Raw genomic sequence first — 22500 nt, 5'->3', positions numbered from 1 at the left:
TTTCTTTGCGAGAAAGTTGAGCTGGAACTGGGAACATTTTGGGAGACGACGACAAGTGAAACCAACAACATCAGGCAAGATGCCAAACTCAAGTGCACAATCCAAAAATACTTGCTGCTCCTCCACAGATACTCCTCCTGCTGCTCCTCCTTCCTGCCTCTTCCTGCACGGTGGCAGGAGAACAATTGAAATTGCAATTGAAATAAAGTAAATAAAATAATAAGTAATAAAGCTGTGACGGGCCGCAATTGATAAGAACAGGAATGATTTCCATTCCGAGTATTTCCATTGCCACTGTGGTCTGTGGTACTTCACACTGTTATACCCTGCCCTCCCGCCACCGCCCCCCTATCCCTGATCCCAGCCTCCCCAAACCATGATGATGATTAAATCCCCAACATGATGACAGATGGCAATGAAACGAAAAGAAGTGAAAAAAAGCTAAACTTAGAGACTTTTTCAAAAGTTCTCAAATAAATCTCAAATTTTTTGAGTCAAATCGAACTTTTTGTTAGTTACAGTTTATTGAAACTGCTTGTGAGCAATTAAAGGGTTAAGTTTACTTTCAGAAGCTTTATTTATAATGCATTTAACAACTCAAAGTTAATAAAAATCAATTGAATTTGACAAATTATTAAAGATTGAAGAACAATTTAAAATTATTGTTAATTTATTTGAGAGTTTTAAGCTTCTTAGAATAATTTTCTACATTATATTGAAGCCCTTTCAAATTTCATTTCATTTTAGGTTTTTCAGGCTTTTGTTTATATATTTTGTTTTTAAATTATAACATGTTAAAAGTGCTATAAAATAATGCAAAATTCTAGGTTTATTTTTTTCAAATTTAATATACAAATTGGAATCATTAAAAAATGAGTAATTAGACGCGAATGCTTATTTTGCACCTGTTGCACTATAAACTAGCTTAAAAATAGCTAAATGCGCAACACAGTGGGACTCAGGGCATGAGTCTGTATCCATGTGTGTGTGTGTGTGTATGAGTGTGCATTTATTTCCAGCACGATAATGAAACAACAAGAGCAAAAACAAACGCATGGCATTTTAATAAAATATCTATAGATTCTAGACTGAAGTTGGCATACATGTACACGCATACACACACACGCACACACATGCACACACTAACACATATTTAGTAATGTAATTGTACAGAGTCTTATCCGCAAAATGCCACAAGCATCCGTTTTGAGGCAATGGGATGAATGGCGCAGTGACATTTTCCAGCGCCACCAGCAACAACAGCCATAAACAACGCTCGCCCTCATAAATCCATCACCCACGTATTGTTTTTTTTTTTTTCAAACGGGACAAAGAGAGTGGGAGAGAGAGAGAGAGAGTTTTCACCTGATTGATAGTATTTGAAATATGGCACGTGTCGCCTTTTTACTATTAACTCTACTCATCGAAGTATTTGACTGGTCCCATGGGGTTCCTTGGAGAACTTTCAATAGTTACACGGCAATGATGAAAAAAAGTTCGGAAATGGATCGACTCTGTCCAAAGGTAAGTCCGCATTGAACCAGAAAAAGGATAAACCTTCAATTAAATGGATTACATAGAGAACACTACGAAAGATCTATAAATTGAGATTTCTCCATCAGAACTCAGATGAATCTATTATCCAGGTTAAATGACTCATCTATGTCATATGTATATAAACATTAGCCTAAAGAAATAATCAACATAGATAATTGTTACATTTGAAAATGTTTTTAATTCTTAAATAGTGTTTCTTTTATAGAATTCGATTTCCAACTGATCAGAATTAGATTTGGGGGGATCGCTTAGGAATGAGTAAACGCGTCACAATATTTTTTGATTCTTCCAAAGTAAAAACTAATTAAAAGGTTTAAGGGAAAAGTAAACTTATTCAGCATTTATTTTCCACATAAATAAGTACATATATGTAGATCGGTATAATTTGGCCGTGTAGAAGTTTATACAGCATTAAAAGGTTTTGTATTACTGCAAAGCTTTTTGTCTAAAAACTTCCAATAGAATGACCTTAAGCCGACCTTAAGGCAGCCCAATAGAATGCAATTTTCTTGGAAATTCGTTTGAGAGGAATATAATAACTATAGGTATTCGATTTTGATCTAACTAACTGTCCAATTTGGTTAAAATTATATAGGAAACCATGAACATATTCCAGATTTATATAATACATATATACTAATATATTTCTAGACTATGAGTTTTCTAAGTGGCCTAGTCAATTGACGAATTGGACAACTTAACAACGACATCCGAGGGATGTGTTTTCCGTCTAAGCCAAAGTCCATAGTTGCTAGTGCTTGTAAAATTTAGTTAGGTTGATAGTTTAAAACTATATCCTACTTTGATAATAATAATATTTCTAGAATAATTATTTTCCTCGATAAATTTCGATGAAATTTGAGACTAACTAATTGAAGACTGTCTCTGTCGAATAAAATTTATAGCTTGAAAATTTGCAAAGTTTTGGATCTAAAACCACATTTTTGAAATTATGTAATATAGTTTCCCGATCTTGATCAAAAAAGTTAATGGGTTTTAGAATAACTAGTTTTAGGATCATACTAAGTCATATAATGTCAAAGATGATCTCGATCTAAATGATTAAAAGTTCCATTTCCATAATAGCAAAATTATATAGTCAACTGTTCCCGACAAGAAAAACTGAAGTAATACATGTTAAGTTTCGATACTATTTGGAAAATCTAGAAAGAGTTTGCGTTGACAGACAAAACAGAGTCACCTCTTTACGACCTCCATAGACGAGTTTCGAAACATATCGTATTTTAGAAAACCGAAAAAACCTTTGCAATCCTTCTAGGAAACAAAAGGTTCGATCTCTTTTCGTTCTCCTGAACAGGAATACATACGTCCTACTTTTTATGGCTCGAGAGGCTTTCTTGTATGTGTTGAATACTTTGGAGTAATATTAATAAGTATTCAAGTATATAAGTAACACAGGGTATAAATGAAATCAAGTGGCTATATAATCACATATGTATATAATGAAACTTTAGTATTCCAGATAAACCTGGGGCATCATCTTACATTCCTCACCATAAATGTTAATGGTAAAAATTGCAATAAAAAGATTCGAAAATAAATTGAAAATTTTCCAAATTCATAATGGTAAAGATATAGTTTTTTGGACAACTTTTAAAGTTAGTGGAACACTTCAAAATGTATCGAATTTTTCAGAAGTTAAACCAAAAATAAATATAATTTGTGCACGTTTTTGTGGATATAAAAAATAAAAAGAGAGAAACAGTAGAGATCAAATTGGATCACTTTCTTTGGCAAGAGATGAAATAGAAACGAAATAAAGCAAAAATTCTAAGCACAAAGAAAGAGGCAAACAAACAGGTACCCGAAGGTATTTCAAGAAGGTCGAGATGGGGGTAAGTGGGGTATAGTTGGGGGGAGTGACGGGGGTTAGACTCATCAATATGCCAGACATAGACCACTTGTCCAGACCGAGACGCAGACTAGAGATGGGCCAATGTCTATATGGAGTTGCAGCATTTCTTGACAGAAATCATGAAGCGGTTAACCATCTCTAGGCTAGCCAAAAAATCAATCACACTTTCGAATTGCAGTTTTGTGCATAGAATAAACAGACTCAGGCACGCACACACGCAGGTGAAAATGGGTTGTGAAGGGGAGGGAGGGTATACGAGGTCGAGGCCAAACGCCTTTGAGGTGCATCAATCAGACCTCTCAATGGGGAGAGCTGTCACTCAAATTCAAATTCCCCTCCTTTGTTTAGCCCCCGTCTACTGCTGTTGTTGTTGTTGTCAACTTTCTAAGCTAGCAGATGCATTCTCTATATATATATCTTTCTCTCTCTCTCTTTTTCTTTTCTCTTTGTGTCTCTTTCTTACAGGTGACAGCCATGCGAAATTTCAACTTGGAAGCCATGATGGGCTGCTGGCATGTCGTCCAATATTATGCTTCCACCGAGGAATTACCTGAATACGCCTGCATGAAGAGTCACTTTGGATTCTCTACAGCGGATAAGCATGTGAGTAGGCGCATACGAAACTGATTAGGAGAACTAATTCATGTTATTCTCCTTTAGATAACCATGAATTTTAGCTTCATCTTTGCTGAAGATCCGTTGCGCGAAAAGCTTCAGGGTAATATCACTTGGATGATACCCAGTTTCGAGAATCCCGATCCCATGGCACCGAGCATCGAGACGCCGGCTCATTGGATTCATACGGAGCATATATATAAAGGCATCTACAATACATATGTCATCGATACGGATTACACATCATGGGCTCTGATAATGCATTGTGCCGAAAAGGAGAAACATCCAAGATATCTATCCGCCTTGCTATTGTCACGTCAGCCCACTTTGGGCGAGAATTATATAACGTATTTGCGAGAGAAGCTAATACCCTATCATATTGATTTGTCCTTCATGTTTCCCATTAATCAGAGCTCATGTGATCATTTGATGGAATCTAGCAATGATGATCCATTGGCTTATATAGTGAATGGTCGTAAAACGGAGAAAGAAATGTTCAAGGTTATAAATCAAGCTTAATCCTTAAACATAAATAGAAATTGTTATTTTTAATTACAATAAATCCGTTAATAAAACCATTACGCATTGAATTAGTGCCAATTGGTTTAAAAGTATAAATATATACATATATATATATATATATATATATATATATATTTATATATATATATGTATGTATGTTTTTATGTGTGTATAAAAAGTGTGGAAGCAAACGAGAGTAATATTTTTAAATAATTTTTATTAATTTTGTTCTTTTTTTTAGAAAAATAAAAAATAGTAAATAAACGCAATGGCAACAAAAACTATATTTTATTTTTTTAAATGTGCCCGCCCAGTCAGGTTTGCTCCGTTAATGTCGATTAACCGATAGGCTTGCTCCGATAATGACGACTAACCGATAGGTTTTGCTCCGATAACGTCAATTGCGATACGTTTGCTCCGATAATATTGATAACCTTGCTCCGATAACGGCGACATATTTATCGCATATCGCTTATTGTTAGAAACGCAAAAAAATAAGGAAATACAACAAAGAAAGCATGAGCAGCCAGGGGCATCACAAAATGCATGGATGCGGTGGCATGTCCATATCCTCATCCACAGCATCTGGCTCCAGCAAAGGCAACAACAATACCACCAATTCGGAACCGGAATTCACGGACGAAATCGATCTGGCGGAGCGCTTCTCGTCGGACATGGCCCGCCTATGTATGAATGATAGATACGCCGATGTGGAATTTGTCGTCGAGGAGCAACGATTGCCGGCACATCGTGTTATACTTGCAGCGCGTAGCGAATATTTTCGTGCTCTCCTCTATGGTGGTATGTCGGAGACTACTCAACGACAGATACCGCTGGATGTGCCGTTAGATCCATTCAAGGTGCTGCTACGTTATATATATTCGGGAACCCTGTCGCTGGCCACATTGGATGAGGATGCCGTTATCGATGTCCTGGGCATGGCCAATCAATATGGTTTCCAGGATCTTGAATTGTCCATATCCAATTATTTGCGGCAGTATCTGGCATTGAACAATGTATGCATGATCCTAGATGCGGCACGCCTGTACAATCTGGAGGAGCTGACCCAAGTGTGTCTAATGTTTATGGATCGCAATGCCGCCGATCTACTGCACCATGATTCATTCAAAATGCTCTCGAAGGTTTGTGGGACAATTAAATTGTGCTATCAATTATAACACTTTGTTTATATTCCATATTTCATAGGAATCTTTGGAGGAGGTACTGCGTCGAGATTGTTTCTTTGCCCCCGAAGTGGAAATATTTCTAGCCGTGTGGAAATGGAGCCGATACAATCCTAGTGTAGATATCAAATCGGTAGTGGACTTTGTACGATTGCCACTCATGAATCTCGAAGATTTGTTGCAAAAGGTACGACCCTCGGGCATACTGGAACCGGATAAGATACTCGATGCCATCGATGAGCAAAGCACATCAAAGACATTACCATATCGAGCGGCCCTTTGGCCGGAAGAGAATGTCGCCACGGCTAAGTATTTATCACGTTGCATTCAGGGGGAGTGCCGTTCATCATTGCTAAATGGTGATGTAATCACCTATGATATGGAGCACGGCTATACCCGTCATTGCATCTCGGATAACAATGATGCCGGCATTGTGGTCGAATTGGGCACCATGAGTATGATCAATCATATTCGCATGTTACTCTGGGATCGGGATAGTCGAGCTTATTCATATTTCGTCGAAGTTTCGGGCGATCAACAGAATTGGGAGCGTGTAGTCGATTATAGCGACTATCATTGCAGATCATGGCAGTATTTATATTTCGAAGCTCGTCCCGTTCGCTATATACGACTCGTGGGCACCCAGAATACCGTAAATCGGGTAAGCTTTGACCAAACAAATAATGTGCTATGTTCTCATTAACGAAATTTCAAACCTTTATACCAGGTATTCCATGTGGTCGGTCTGGAGGCCATGCATACAGCGAATGTACCGAAGTTAATTGATCATTTTGTGGCACCCAAGGCCAATGTGGCCACCATTGAGATGAGTGCCATTGTCACAGATGGCGTCAGTCGCTCTCGCAATGCTCTGATCAATGGTGACTATGTACGCTACGATTGGGATTCGGGTTACACTTGCCATCAATTGGGCAGTGGTGAGATTGTCGTACGTCTTGGCCAGCCTTATCATGTGGGATCGATGCGTTTGCTTTTGTGGGATTGCGATGATCGGCATTATAGCTTCTATATCGAGACGTCAACAAATCGACGCGACTGGCAAATGGTAGTGGATAGACGAAATGACAAAGCGCGTTCATGGCAGAATTTCCATTTTGCCCCACGTCCTGTGGTCTTTATACGTATTGTGGGTACACGGAATACGGCCAATGAGGTAAACTGCTTTCTGTAAAACCCTAAAAGACAGGAACTAATCGACTCTTCATTTATTTAGATCTTTCACTGCGTGCATTTGGAGTGTCCCAGTCAAGATAAGAGTTATTTGAAAAAAGTTGCCGATCTGGAAAAGGAAAAGGAAAAGAAACTAGAGCTTAAGCATAGAGCAACGGATGACAATATGGCATCCACATCGGCCGCAGCAGCCGCAGCATCGTCATCATCATCATCAACAGCAGCAGCAGCAGCAGTCGTTCCGTTAGCAACCTCAGTGGCGTCTACTTCAAATGCAGACTCCTCCACGTCGCCTTTTTCTGGCATTGGGCGATGGCCCTTAAGTATTCCCAGTAGCCCAGCAGCCGATACAAGTCGGGCAAAAGAAAATGAAAGTAGATCTGTCGGCGATCAAGCTAGTACCAGCAGCAGCAGCACCACCACCAAATCCTCATCTTCATCCTCCACCCCCGCTAAAGGAAAACCAACGGCCCAGCCAAATGCATCTCCGACTGTTCCAAAGGATATCGAACAACCATTGGTTGAATTGGCTACCGATGACAACACAAATGATGAGAATTAATCAATTTGTACTTTGTGGCAACATGAAATACTCTAATAATTGCCCCACCCTTGCCTCAGCCGCCCCTGCCCTTTGACCCCTAAACATATTGTTATGTCTTTAGTTTAATCGTATTTGTTATCTAGTCCTTTCCATGCAATTAGTGAAACAAAAAAAAAACAAATTACATTCTCCAAACGAAAAACGAAATAAAGTGAAAAATAAATATTCCTTTTGTTTGCTAAGCAGCATATCTATAATGTAAGCAATATGATAAACTAAATTATATTCGGATAAATTATATACATACATAAAAAAAACATATACATACATAATTTGAATATTGAGATTATGCGAAATACATATATACGAACTACTTAAAATTAGATAATCAGCCGAACCAAAATTTGTATACGTCTACGTGAATGAAGCGAGAAATGTTATATAGAATTTCTAATTTGTATACCACTTATTCGCTATATACTTATATACCTAAATATATGATATTTGTATAACCTAAAACCTAAATGTTGATTGCAAATTGTACAACATACATACATTTGTCATACCTTTTAGTGCACCTTTTTAATAATAAATGGAAAACCATTACGCAAATGAACATTTTTCTAAGTCAATCACAATTGGCATCAGATATATCATGAAAATGAGAGAGATAGAGGAGTGTGAAAATCAAACGAAATGTGGAAAAAGAGCAGGAAAGAAATAATTTCAAATCTGAGAGCGTTTAGACATTTTATAAGGGATTAAACAACTTAAACTTACAGACTATTTCACAAATCAACGACTTTATTATTTTTGGAAAATCGGATCTTTCATTTTCTTTAACCCAATTGATGGATAGAATTAATGCAAAATTTAAATTAGATGGAAATTAATAACAATATTACAAACTTAAGATAAAGTCTTTTATAAATATTAAAAATTCATAATTATTAATTTAGAAGAGTATCTCGTGGTTATCTATATACGACCCAAATACAATTCGTTATTGTATTTCAGTATTTGAACAGCTTTTCCTGTAAAACCATTAATTAGATTTAAATTGTGCAAAGGTAGAAATAGTTTATTTGATAAATATTGTAAATGAATTTACATAAATACTATATTTCTTTATGAAATCGAGGACATACAGCTTAACATTCTCTCAGAGAGATAAGTAAATAAAGTTAGTCCTCTTGTTACTTGTTAAATCAGGGCCAGACCCAGGATGGTCCAGGTATCAGGTATCAATTATAGATATTAGATCCATTCCTGTGTTAAATGAATTTTCTTCAAAAATAATTTATTTAAAGTATATTTGAACACTTTTTAGAATTTTTCTTTGTGCAAGTGCAGTCATTTTGATATAGTGAATTCGATAAGTTGTAAAAAGAAAATTTGTAATTTGCAAATTGACAAATCACAGAATATATGTATGTTTGTATATAGTTTAACATTTATACTTCCACAGTTATGTCGTAGCGTGGCTCATAACTTGCCGCCTCGTTTGACGTCATAAAAATAATAATACGTATACGCCCATTGCACATTTTCACCACACATGCATACTTTAAGAGTGGGCCAAAGACATACTTTTTAAAGAAAAAGATTTTAAAATTCGAAATTAGTAAAATCTAAATTTTAGACATTTTTAGCTCAAATTAACAGCCGTATTTTTTTCATGATTATATAAATTAACAAACTTTACATCTTACCTATAATGAAGAATTAAGTATAAAATTCATTATTTTCAACATTAATTTTCTATTATTTTTAACGATTAAAACTTTGATTTGTTTTCGTTCATCCAATGTCATCATGAAGTTTGTCATCAAATTAATATCATCCAGTCAAGCCGTCACACCGTGCGTATACGTTATTTTTGGCTGATAAGGTGATACATCAAACTTTCACAGGTACAAAGAACTTTATATCTCTAATTCTCAACAGATAAGTATTGGTTTTTGAGTTATATTCGAATCGAATTCACATTTGTATATACATATGAATGGAGTACTCACTCAATTGCAGTGCTTTTCTCTAGTCATCCTACTGGGTAGGGTAGTGTAGGGGGATATTGGGTCCACCCTAATAATGACCTAATGTATGTATGTATGTATATTTGTATTTTAATATAAATTTCAACCCACAAGCCATTGCAGCAGCAGCATCAAAGGCAGCCATAAAAGTCAAAACAAAAACAAAAACCAGTTAATATGATCAGATTTAAATGAAGAGAGTAAGGGAGATCTCTCTCTCTCTCTGTTTCTATACTCTCAAATTGCATTGAGAGAGGCTTATGATACCTAAGCCGGGAGAGCGCCGGCGCAACAAACTGAGCTCCATTTTCTGTAAAGGTCTTATGACCACACAGGTGTTTACTGTGGGTGAGAGTAAAAGTGTGAGAGCGCGAGCGATGAGAGCGCGCTGAGCGCTCAACACGTTGACCGTTATGCTTACTGCAAGCACTGACTGCTAGACGGCAATGGCGCTATTGCGGTCGCAGTCAGTCGTTAGACGCGCCTCATTCGCCGTGGACACACACACTCCGAGAATTAGCAACATACACAAAAAAGAAAAATAACGGAAAAACTGAGGCTTTTAGACCACATTTTATATATATGTATATTAGTATTTTTATCTTCTTCTTCTCTGCTCGCATTTATTTCGTTCATTCATATCTAATGTGTTAACTAGCCAGATATACATACATATATACACCAACACAACGACACTTGAATGCTTTATATACATATAACGGAAAATACTAAATTAAATCAAATATCGCGGGTGTCATATATAGACCAATACGAATTTATATACAAGTATATTATTTTTTGTTTGTGAATAAATACAAAAAAAAAGTAAAGAAAAAACCTACAGAGAACGCGACAAGTGTTTAAAAATAGTTTCCAAGTTAGACGCCCGCCACACAAATCTTTTTTTTTTTTTGGCTTTTTGAATCCCCAGTCCTAGTCTAGAAAATAACTGCAACAAAATGGTCGAGACCGTGGTCACCGTTGAGCGAACAACAACAACAACAACTGGCCCACCTGGCGGCACCGGCAATCCAAATGACGGTGGCTTCTGGAGTGCCATACGCATCAATATGGATTATTTTAAAACATTGCCAGGAATAACAAAGATTGTGGAATTTGTAAGTAGACCCATGCGTTCTGTCTATTTGTCTGTCTGTCTGTTTGCATATCGAACTGTTATCGTGTTGCTGTAAATTGAGGCTTTTATCTATAGATTTCTTAACGCAACTTTTATGAGCTATCTCCGCCATAGCTTCAACTGGCCGGCATATACATACATACATTCATACACTTACGCAAGCACACACACACACACAACATGGGCGTAGGAAGGGTCTTGAAATGGCTCTAACCCTTCTAACCTACTTCCAGCTAGTCGAGGCGAAGGGGGCAAGGTTACACCCATGCAGACATTAGAGTATCCCGGATAAGATATGAGGCAAAGAATTGGAAATTGAAATTGAAATTAACCAACAACCATGTGAATGGGATTCAGTTTTTGGTTTCTCGACATGGACATGTGGTCAAAAGAATGCGGTTAAAGAATTATGCAATGAGATATTCCCCCTCTCTCTTTTTCCCACCTGCTGTTTTGATCAGAGAGCGCTCTTTAGAGCGTGTGGGATGTACATAGCTCTAAGCGCCAATGTCGTCGCCGTCGCCGTCGCCGTCGTCGTTGCTTGTTTTGAGCCACCCACCCACTTCTTGTTGCAAGTCTTCGCCCACAGTGGCAGTTGACTAGCTGTTGACGCCTAAACATATAGCATAATACCCTATTTATGTATGTATATAGATATCTGTACATATATAGACAGACAAACGACACAAATCCACAAACACTTAAAATTTTTTATGGATATTTATACAAGCGAAAATTATATAAGTACCTACTCATCAGTTTCTGTTACTATATAGAATCAAGGATCATTAAATGATTCTTATATTGTGTTCATTTGAATTTCTGTTAATTTTTACAAATGGCATAAAAACCTCTAGAAATTTATTCATTCTTAAATTGGCCGATCTATATAGAATTCTATGTGCTCTAAATAGATTGTGTTTAGAAATAAATACTTAAAATTGTTAGCCCTCTAAAGACCATATTTCTACCTTAACACTAGAACAAGTTGGGAATCACAACTAGATGAAGCGAAAAATGGGATATCATAGCTTAGAACTTTAAAGTTTCCTTTTTTCATTAACGATTTTTTAAACTTTCAATAATTATTTATCATAAGATATTACAAATTTTATACAAACTTTTGTTTTATTGTTGAGGATCGTGTAAAAAAGGATCCATCACCTCAAATCACACATTAAACTCATTTATACAAAGATACATAGTTAGGTATTTTGAAATTTTTAAGTTCTTCCCTTAAATATTTTGTAGAATTTTTTTGAAATGGTTGCTAGGCCAAAAGTTTCAGGACAACATAAATGCAAAATTGTTTCGTCTATTGCAAAGAAGTCACGGGATCTTATCACAATCATTATTATTATTATTTCTTTTTTTTCAATGTCTTATCATATACATTTATATATTTTCAATTTTGCTTTGAAAACATTTGTATAGGTTAAGTGGTAGAAAGGTTAAAAAGTAAAAAAAAAATATATGTATATGTATGTATGTATATATACACACAATTTGGAGGACAATTGACAACTGGCTTAAAGTACACATTAAAAATGCATTATTAACTTTTCGCGGCCCAGGTTCCGAACCGTGTTCAGCTGTTATTATTATTTTGCAAGAAAATCAATAATAATTGTATGCCCAATTGATTGGTGGGATGAGAACGGGGTTTGGCTATAATGATTACCATCGCAATTAACTGTTTGGCTCCATTAAGTGGTATTAGATGTACATATACACACGCATACATATAGAGGAATATATGTATTTATATATATTGATTTTCTGCACGGCAGTCATGACCAAAACCAAGTACAGTTGGCCATATTGGTATGTTCCAACCAGAGATAGACCCATATAGATAAAACGCTTCCGACGTGCCGTGATGCCTGTCCGGCAGACTTTCGATCAGTTGAAAGATTTCAAGGGTCGCTTCCTGCCCTGAAATAAAATCATTTTTAATGCTTTAGGTAAATCGCTTAATATTATAAAATGTGCCATGAACATTTCTTTTATATATATATATGTATATACTTTATAGACGAAATAATCTTATCGAATAGTAAAGTAACTCTCCTGATAGACTCGTTTTCCCTCTCTCTCTCTATCTCTCTCTCGTTCACCCTCTTCATAGAACACAAATGGGTTAACAAAGGAATTTAGCTCTAATATAAATACGTTCATATGTATATTTTGCTCTTTGAGAGGCACTTTTAAAAATTTTGATTAGAGGTTTTTTTTTTAATTTTTTTTTGTTATACATAATTACAGTGACGGACTAAGAACCACTGTGAGGGGTTGAAATCAATTCCAATCACCTATTTTAACTATTTGCATCGCTAGTTTAATAGCAATATCATCATTAGCTCCTAGTTTAGAAGTCAAAATACGTTGCTTGTGGGGCAAAATTAAAGAAATTTTTTCAAATCCGCCACTGGTTGCAGTTCTAATTGTTTTTCTTCTTTTTTTTGTTGTGTCCCCTTCTTTTATGATTTCTTCAATTATAAATCATTCACAAGGGAATCTACAAATTGCTTATGTACATTCATTTATATACATTTATGCACCATATATATAAAAATAAAAGATGTATAGAATTGTAAGGAGTTAAAATAGGATGGCATTCATTTAAGTACAATAGGAAAGACGTTACATTACATTAGACTCTGTGATTTTTAGACTAATTGGAATGGTTTTAGTGAAGTTTTATGGTCTTTATTTTTTCGTCCTTAAATTTGATAAGCATAAACTTGGTAAATCTTAAATAATACTAGAAAAAAATATATACACACATATATCACCTTCTTAACACTGGCGTTTAAGCCAACTCAAGATCAATTCTATAAAACGACCAACTCAAGAACCAAGTTCCATTTCTATCATCAACAAACTCCAAAATTGTAATTGACATACCTTATATTCAATGTTTAAACTAATTGAGATTTACAATTAATTTCGGCGAAAAAAGTTTGTCGGAGCTGAGAATATTAGACTTCAAACCTTAAACTTAAGGTTTTATACTTATTTCATATCGATTTTGTAATATTTAATGAGTTCATATTAAAATTAATGGAATAGAATGGAATCTAAAAGTATTTGTTTATTAACATTTTAGATATAATGTTTGTTTTTCATAATTTGTGAAATTCTGTCACACTTCAAGTAGTAAATAATAGTAAATTTTGTTTTTGCTGTTCAATTGAATACTACTTGAATATTAAAATTTAGATTTTATTGCATTAAGATCTATCTACACATCTACACGTCTTTTTAATAACAAAGAGTTTCTTTTTTGTTTATGTGTTGTAGTTTAGACCTTTCTTTTATTTCATTTTGGAATATGAATCATTGCAAAATGGCAAAATTGAATCCCCCTTAAGACATTTGAATTTAAGGACTTGGAATTGAGTGAGTCATTAACAACAAAATGGCTAATCGCATTATGACTCATGATGGTTAGAATTTTTGATAATGAGCCATGTTAATATTGCGTCCAAATAATAACAAAAAAGAGAGGTCCAGATAAGGCCAGAAACACCTAATGAAATGGCTGGAGCAACTCAATCAGAGTTTCAACGATTAATCGATCGATCGAACGAGTAATGATATATCGGCCAAAATTGATATTACTGGTTCTTGTACTGTCTAGTCCTATTCCTCCCACCAACCCCTTACCACTTCACCTGATTCATTTAGTTTTCTTAAAATTTTTGTTGTTTGTTTGTGGTGTTTTTTTAGAAGTTTGATTAGCGATAAGATTGTTAACAAAAAATTATGTGCAAACATTATTAACTTTTGTCTGAACATATTGTATGTATGTTCAAAGAAAACATTACGTAAGATGATTTTAACCCTCTCATCGCACTTCTTGACCCACTTCACCCACCATAAAACGCAATTTGGTTAAATTCTTGTCAAAAAACAAAAAAAAAAAACGGAAATAATGACACACAATTTCAGAGGAGAATATCTTGGTTATGAGTGGGTTGAGGTTCTGGTTGAGATTTACAATCGCATTTAGATTTTTGTATGTGGTTAAGTACCCCCCTCCACTTATCCCTTACCCCTTTTCCGACGTAGTCATTGCCATTGACAAAGTGTGAGCTCATCTGTGAGTTGTCAGTCAGTCGGCACTTTAGCTTAAAAGAGCCCGGCTAAAATGAATGCACACAGAGATAGACAGAGAAAGAGAGTGAGAGAGAGAGAGAGAGAGAGAGAGAGAGAGAGAGAGAGAGAGAGAGAGAGAGCGACAGAGATAAAAATTGTAATGATTGCTTACAATTTTCATACTATTTGCATGTTTTAGACAAAATGAGTCAACTAAATAGTTAAGCTAATGAGCTTAACTTAAAAGTGGGAGTAATTTTGGCAGTACAGTAAAACCCTGTTCTACACTTCGTTAACTTTATTTGCTCTTCTTCTAAACATTATGAAGGGAGAATTGGAGATTCCCTGAACCAATGAATATGATTATTTCACTAAATATGATCGACCAATCTCCGCACAGATCTCTTTCGGTGGTAGTTTTTAAAGTATTTCCAGTGATGTCCCTATTAAAGAGGTTCCAATTATACAAGTGCAAAAAATTCTCAAAAAGAAGGTAATAAAAGTATCTAAACAGCTGACCTAACATAGATTGAACAAATTCACCATGGCGTATCCAATATAGCGATTTATAACTAAACATGGTAAAATCGAATTTTTTAGAACTCGTTTAGAACTCTGTTTTATACAGAGATCTTCATAAAGTTTCAGATTCAGGGATCCAGCGACCAATTCTCTATTTTAGAGCATAGTCAATATTTAGACGACATTTTAGCCATTATCATGCTTTTGATTGAGAGATTTTTTTAAAATTATCCTAAAACAGAATGGACCTGAAAGGCAATTTAGCACTGTGAACTGAATTATGTATCTCACATAAAATCGTCTTATATATTTTCCAAAAACAGACGGCGAATATTGACAATAGGATATACAAATCCAAGGATTTTTAAACTCTTAAGCACAAATTGAATTTGCAATCAATAGAATTTTTTAGAATTTTCACTTTCTAATAGTGGATTTCTACATTCAATTCATTCAATTTTATACAGTCAAATTTCATTTTATAGATTAATTTCTTGAATGTGATTAGATTAAAGTTAATTTACAGGTGTGCCCTTAGATTATAATTTCATATTGATACCTCCTGACTTTCGATGTGTCACATATGTCTTTTCTTTTATTATTTTATTTGTTGTCCTAAACTAGCTGAACTAGGTATGGAATGCTCTAGGTCAAAAACCAAGCATATACAGTTTCAGGTTCTATTTTTATATAGGTATATGATGTACCTTATATACTATATATATACTATTATATACATATGTAGGTACAGTTAAATATATGTAGATTTTTGGTTTCACATCATTGACCAAGGCAATAATTAGCATTACCAGGCCAGTTGGTGCCACATTGTTGCATCCACGCATTGTTTTTCATGCTTCAGAAACCAAAAAATTGTTTCAGAATTCATGGTACACACACACACACGCAGACTAAATGGTGTACATATAGGCACATAAAAATATATTTTCCATAGCGTTGATGGTCGTGGCCCCCTTTGCCTATTGAAGCATTAAAAAGTTCTACTCTCTGACATAAAGATCGTGTATATTATTGTATATTAGCCAATTTACATATAGAAAATGTATATATACATATATATACTGTGTATATAGACATATATGCAAATCTATCTAAAAATATATAATTTGATGAGGTGACGCAAATTCTAAAAGTAAAAGAAAAACGGAAAAGCGACCCAAAACAAAAAAGGCCAACTAAAAACTAACTAAAAACCAATATCAACGACAACAAGATACCCTTTTGGAATACGATTAAGCACTAGCACTATCTAGTTGTTGTTTTTCTGGATAAGAAAATTGCCCCTGTCATAGGTTGCGCCACTGATCTCTTCTGGCCATATCTTATCGGATCTTGACCTAATTATGACAATTGTAAATATCAGCAGAAGATTTTTCAAAAGGCATTGACTTCATTTTGCATCTTAAGCAAATCCAGACACATGCTTCTTATATGCATATATACCCATCCATTAAAGGGTATAAAAGACTATGCCATTTTCTTGCAGGGAATTGCAATCGATGATGATGATGATGCTGATCAGAAATATATATGTACATGTGTATGCGTTTGGCATAGAGTTCAATCAACTTGATGCCGTTTTGGCGTTGGCTGATGTTAAGGTAATAAGAAACAATAACAACAATAACAACAACAGCAGCAACAAGTTGCCATCAACAGGTCGCCTTTTGTTTTGTTTGTTGTCGTTGGTTGTTTTGTTTTTTGGCTTGGCCACAACTTTCAGCTTTCACTTTTCGACCGGCTCACCTCTCTTTTGTTTTAGGCATCAGCAACAAATTTGTTGAAGCGCACCTGTTAAAATTTTTGTGTTTCTGTGTTTTTTGGTATCAGTTTTTTGTTGTTAGAGTTTTACCCCGGCTAATGTTTATTGCTTTATAATTGCCAGCAAAACAATTAGAAGAGAATAATGATTATACATACATATTTACATTTATGGCGAGGTAGATCATGTCATTTGCCATTATTACCAACAGCAAGTTATTCCAATTTATATAGAATCAAAGGAATTTCTATATATATATATATATATTTGAACGTGTCGTTATCATAATAATCCTAAAGAAAAGTCTTCTATTTAATGACATCAAAATTATAATCCCTTCCTTAATGCATTTGGCCTGGACTTTGATCAGTTTAATTGTTGCTTATATCTATTTCTGATCAGTATGATTTTTGTTTATTAGTATAATGTTATTTGGCTTTATGTCACTTTGATTTGTTATTGGTTTTGCTTTTTGTTGCTGCAACCGAATCTTAAAACGATATTCAATTATGAATAACATCACATAGCTGAGCTCATTCCGCGTTCACACTCTGAACGGCCTTCAAGAGGGCAGACATCGGTCAATTGGGGAGATCACCAGTGACAAAAAAAAACATATTTCATGGGCGTCTGCTCATCTTTTTAGCATAGGAAACTGTTAAATTTTTGCAAATTTTCAATTTTCTTTTGTTGTTCACTTTCCAATTCTCTGTTTGTTCTATTTTTGAGAGAAGGGGGGTCAATCATCATAGAATTTTAGTTGATAAACTCTTTACCACAGTTTCGGTTTTTTTTTAATTTATAAATCGATTTTGTTTGTTTACAGTTCTTGGGCATTATTTGCATGGCCCTGGCCGCCCCGCCATTGGCCTCGGCCACCTCGTTCTTCATGTTTGTGATTGTGATTTCATTTATAATTACGATCCTGCTGATTGCAGCCTATTTCCTTGGCATACGTGAAGCTCTCAATGTTGCCGTCAATTGGATATTCTCGGTAAGTGCCACACAACAATAACAACACACACACACATATACAGAAAATCGAATTTATAAATTTCTTTGAATATTCTGCAGGAACTGATCACCACCGCTGTGTTGACTTTACTCTATTTCATTGGCTTCATTGTCCAGCTGGCCAGATGGGCCGAATCTAATGATGTTAGCCATGGCTCTAATACGGCTGCCGGTGTCTTTGGCTTGTTCAATTTTCTGGCCTATGCGGCCGGCACATATTTCTTGTTTTTGGCCCATCGATCGGGTGCAACGCATTAAATGCCCTCCGCCCTTTCGGCCGGCCAGTCAGCCGGAAAGCCTGCAAGTTGTGCGCTAAAGAGTTAACGCTAAATGAAACAAATTCTAAAAAAAAAAAAAATAAATAAAAAAACGAAAGAAAAAAATAACAAATTATAAATGAAATGAAAGAAAATGTTTTAGCGTAGTTTAATTTGTAATTTTTGTTTAACAATATTTAAGTGCAATTTTTGATTGTGTGTACGTTTTGTTTATGCTCTTCTTTTATGTAATAATGTTATTTTCCTGTTGCCCTTATACTTTCCTCTTCTTTTTACACAATCCCTCGTTTTTTTTTTTTCGAATGTTAACTTTTAATGAAGTTAGAATCAAATCGAAATGGTAGTACGAAAAGCTCAATAGCAAAAGGCGCAAAAGTTTTGCTGCATTCGTTCGGCTCTCTTTCGCGTGACTTGTTATTTTAATGCTTATCTTTAACGCTGCTAACATTAAGTTGAATAAACAAACACACATACACCCACCCACCCACACACACACACACATTTACACTTAACGACAATAGCGCGCAAAGCAAAATGTAAGTTCAATAAATTATTTCTATTTTCTAAAAAAAAACCATTGAATTATTTTTGATTGAAAATTGACTAGATTCGCTCGAAAGTATGCAACACTTGTTAATATTTAACAGCATACGTGGTTTAAAACATTGCTAAGTACTAAATATATGATCTACTGCCAATTCAAAGGCTCTTCTTAAATATCAAGATAAACTTAGACCTATGTACATAAGAATAGAATATATATATATACATAGAGCATATGGTGACGATATATACAGGATTTTAGCATGATATATATTTCTTCTCCGGGTATCGTTCATAAAAATTTCAGGATGGATTGTGTTTAGCTATCTATGTAAAATTTGTGTCACTTGGTTTTATGTGGTTCTTTGCATTTGAAGTTGAGCGATCGGTATTGTCGAAGAAATGGATTCAAAAATATATGGTTAAGTGGTGAGTCAATTAATTGTCTGGTTATGATTGTGGTGAAGGTATTCCAGGTTAGGGCGTAAGAGCTGGGGTCAACAAAGATGATAGCTAAAGACCACTTCTCAGTGGACATAATCCTTGCTAATGCCATGAGGTTTATAGAGGTAGCTTCTACTGCTGCAAATGATGCTAATTGACAACGATAACTAACGTTAATGATGATGATGATGATGATAATGCTGATCCAATACTCCCGAGTGATTCGTCCCGAACACGTCCGACGTTTAGAAGTACTTCTTGAATTCATCGTAAATGGCAAGTACTAGGGCACCGCCAGTGCCTCGAATAATATTGGAGAAGGCGCCTTTGAAGAAGGCACTCGCACCCTCCTGTTTGGCAATTGTCAGCCAACAGTGGGCCGTATTCTTGTAGATCATTTCCGATTTCGATAGACCGGACTGCATCATCATGCGACGACGGACTGTATCGAAGGGATAAGAGGCAATACCAGCGACTGTTGTAACCACTTGGGCAATGGCCCAACTAACATAGAAAGGTGTGCTCTTGGGATTGGGCAAATAGTCGCGGCATGTATCATAGAATCCAAAGTATGCGGCACGATATATAACAATGCCTTGCACAGAGACAATAAAGCCGCGATACAGCCCGATGGGGCCATCCGTTTTGACCACCTTCATAAGGCAATCGATGAGGCCATTAAATTCCCGATTGCCACCCTTGCCCACATCAGCAGCAAGACTGTAACGAATTGTCATTGGTAAGAGCTGTAAGCAATTTATATAAATCACATTCTACTCTTACCGTGTACGAGCAAAGTCCAAGGGATATACAAAACACAAGGAGGTGGCTCCTGCTGCACCACCAGATGCTAAATTACCCATAAAATGGCGCCAAAATTGTTTATTCTTATCCACACCTCCAAGGAAAATCTAAAAATTGAGAATGCCATCGTTTTGGTTTTTTTCTTCACGAGCGAGAGAGAGAGAGAGATCGATCCGGAGAGAGATTTCTGGACGTAACTTACCGACTTGTAGACGTCTTTGAAGGCAAAATTCAATGCCTGAGTGGGAAAATAACGTATTACATTGGCCAGATTGCCACGCCAAAGCGATTTAAATCCCTGCTCCTTGGGTATGCGAACAAAACAGTCGATAATGCCTTTATATCGTTGATCCTGCGGTATCTGCTTGGATACCTCCTGCACTTGCAATATCAGCTTCACACGCTCGATGGGCGCCACCGCCGTCTTGGCTATAGCTGCCGATACGCCGCCCATCATAAAGTCCATGAGAAAGGATTTGAGATCGCCGGAGCCCTTGCCATGACCACCACCATCTTCACCCATTTTTCGTGGCGTACACTATATATCACACCTATTAGAATCGGAAATTAGTGTGTCAATGAAAAGGATACAGTTCGTATTTGTTTTAAATCAAGATTTGTTAAGTAATTTCTTTTCTTTTTTTTTTTGTATTTTTATTTTTTTTATTTGTTTTTATTTTGTTGATTTTTTTGTATTTTTATTTTTTTATATTTTTTTTGTTTGTTTTTATTTTGTTGATTTTTTTGTATTTTTATTTTTTTATATTTTTTTGTTTGTTTTTATTTTGTTAATTTTTTTGTATTTTTTTGTGTTTTCTAATGTTTTTTTTTTTGCTTGTTTTTTCGAAATAAAACTGAAATTTTGCCTGTGATTTAAAAGACGAAAGCTGAGAGATTTTAGAATGAATGTGAATGAATGAGAGACGAAAGGGAGAGGGGGGGGCCTACATTACAAAATGAAATATGAAGTTTCTCGAAATGGGTTTCTATGATTTGTCGTTTAACAAACTACATAACAGAGTTGTACTTACCGATTTTATAATTATTTACGAATAAACACAATAAATTGATCGATGACCATAAAGCCTTAGCAGATGATACTAATAATTATTAGAATGATTTAAAAATAGATATAATAAAAGTCAAAGATAATCCCATGAAAAAGAAACAAAGTGACGTGATTAAAGACGAGAGATTGAAGTGCATAAATACGTAAAAACCAGTGCCGGATTAGTCATTTAGCAGGTTAACCAAATGCTTAAAGGGCCCCGCGCTATCAGGGCGCTGTAAAGATTTTTAATCGCTGAAAAGTTGATTTAATATTCATTCATTTACCAAAATACAGTTTTGGGTAAAATCAAACATAGGTAAATTGACAAAAATTTAATTTCAAAAAATTCTGAAAATTCTTAAACTGTCTTAATTTTGCGAATCTGTAACTTTGCCTAATTTTATACGATTTTTGCAAGTGATATGTAATTTTTTTGTAGTTTTAATGTATATCATGCTAATTATCACATTGTCTTTTTAAGCTAGGTACAAAATGCTAATGAACAACAGTTAAGTATTCCAAAAATCTATTTATTGCGTCATTTACGATGAAAAATGAAATAAGTAAGTCGTCGCGCCGACTTAGGTATACCATACACCAGTGCAGCAACTATTTCAAATTTATTAAACAAATGCATTTTCACATGCTTTTTACAAGCATATCTTAGTACATCGCTCACTCAAGCATACGAGCACCCTAGCGCCCCCACCAGACGACAACGGCCAACTCCGGCCTTTTGGAAAAACGTTTATATGCATAACTCGACTGTTTTTTGTCCGATTTTGATGAAATTTGGTATTTTGCTGGATATTAGTATCAACTTTACGTGCGCAAAATTTGATTGCACAAGGTAGAAAATTTAGGGAGATAATCGAGTTTTTCAAATTACGGGGGCGAGAGTGGGCGGGGCTAATTCTTTACACATACAAAATGAGCAAATATACATACCAAATATGGTGTCTCTAGCTAGAATAGTTTTGAAATAAACTTGATCACTTTACATACTACACGAGTCCACACACCAAATTTGGTGGCTCTTGCTTTTACAGTCTCCGAGATCTAGGTGTTCATACGGACAGACGGACGGACACACGAACATGGCTATATCGACTCGGCTGTTAATGCTGGTCAAGAATATATATACTTTATGGGGTCGGAAAAGCTTCCTTCTGCATGTTGCATACATTTTGGCGACTTTAATATACCATTTCACCCTATGGGTGTATGGTATAAAAAAAAAAAATCGTAAGGTATGAGCATAATTTTGTTTAAAAATCGAGTCGAAAATAATTGTTTT

At 35.4% G+C, this 22500-nt stretch overlaps 4 protein-coding genes and 1 long non-coding RNA gene across 5 annotated transcripts; 3 read left to right on the top strand and 2 right to left on the bottom strand.

Annotated features, from left to right (window-relative positions):
* The first annotated feature begins 1243 nt into the window (after nucleotides 1-1243).
* On the top strand, nucleotides 1244-4583 carry LOC6644630. The gene is made up of 3 exons (XM_002067213.4): nucleotides 1244-1524; nucleotides 3899-4036; nucleotides 4094-4583. The coding sequence occupies exons 1-3, from the start codon at nucleotides 1387-1389 to the stop codon at nucleotides 4565-4567; spliced, it is 750 nt and encodes a 249-aa protein (XP_002067249.3). The 5' UTR covers nucleotides 1244-1386; the 3' UTR covers nucleotides 4568-4583.
* Nucleotides 4584-5023: 440 nt separating this feature from the next.
* Nucleotides 5024-8008, top strand: LOC6644631 (BTB/POZ domain-containing protein 9). The gene is made up of 4 exons (XM_002067214.4): nucleotides 5024-5712; nucleotides 5777-6415; nucleotides 6482-6928; nucleotides 6989-8008. Exons 1-4 carry the CDS (start codon nucleotides 5089-5091, stop codon nucleotides 7505-7507), a joined length of 2229 nt encoding a protein of 742 aa, XP_002067250.1. The 5' UTR covers nucleotides 5024-5088; the 3' UTR covers nucleotides 7508-8008.
* A 1987-nt stretch (nucleotides 8009-9995) lies between these two features.
* LOC6644745 lies at nucleotides 9996-18936 on the top strand. Its single transcript, XM_002067215.4, has 3 exons — nucleotides 9996-10643; nucleotides 17896-18063; nucleotides 18144-18936. Exons 1-3 carry the CDS (start codon nucleotides 10485-10487, stop codon nucleotides 18339-18341), a joined length of 525 nt encoding a protein of 174 aa, XP_002067251.1. The 5' UTR covers nucleotides 9996-10484; the 3' UTR covers nucleotides 18342-18936.
* LOC124460522 lies at nucleotides 12219-17902 on the bottom strand. The gene is made up of 2 exons (XR_006954435.1): nucleotides 17228-17902; nucleotides 12219-12598 (listed from the first exon to the last, which is right to left on the bottom strand). It is a non-coding gene; the product is annotated as an uncharacterized LOC124460522 (long non-coding RNA).
* A 217-nt stretch (nucleotides 18937-19153) lies between the features above and the next one.
* LOC6644746 (ADP,ATP carrier protein 2) lies at nucleotides 19154-20795 on the bottom strand. Its single transcript, XM_002067216.4, has 3 exons — nucleotides 20355-20795; nucleotides 20132-20259; nucleotides 19154-20068 (listed from the first exon to the last, which is right to left on the bottom strand). Exons 1-3 carry the CDS (start codon nucleotides 20673-20675, stop codon nucleotides 19594-19596), a joined length of 924 nt encoding a protein of 307 aa, XP_002067252.1. The 5' UTR covers nucleotides 20676-20795; the 3' UTR covers nucleotides 19154-19593.
* Between the last annotated feature and the right edge of the window lie 1705 nt (nucleotides 20796-22500).

The sequence above is a fragment of the Drosophila willistoni genome, assembly GCF_018902025.1.
Source record: "Drosophila willistoni isolate 14030-0811.24 chromosome XL unlocalized genomic scaffold, UCI_dwil_1.1 Seg142, whole genome shotgun sequence".
Taxonomy (NCBI): Eukaryota; Metazoa; Arthropoda; class Insecta; order Diptera; family Drosophilidae; genus Drosophila; species Drosophila willistoni.
Note: the sequence above shows the minus strand (reverse complement) of the source record. Positions and strands in the feature narration are given on the sequence as shown.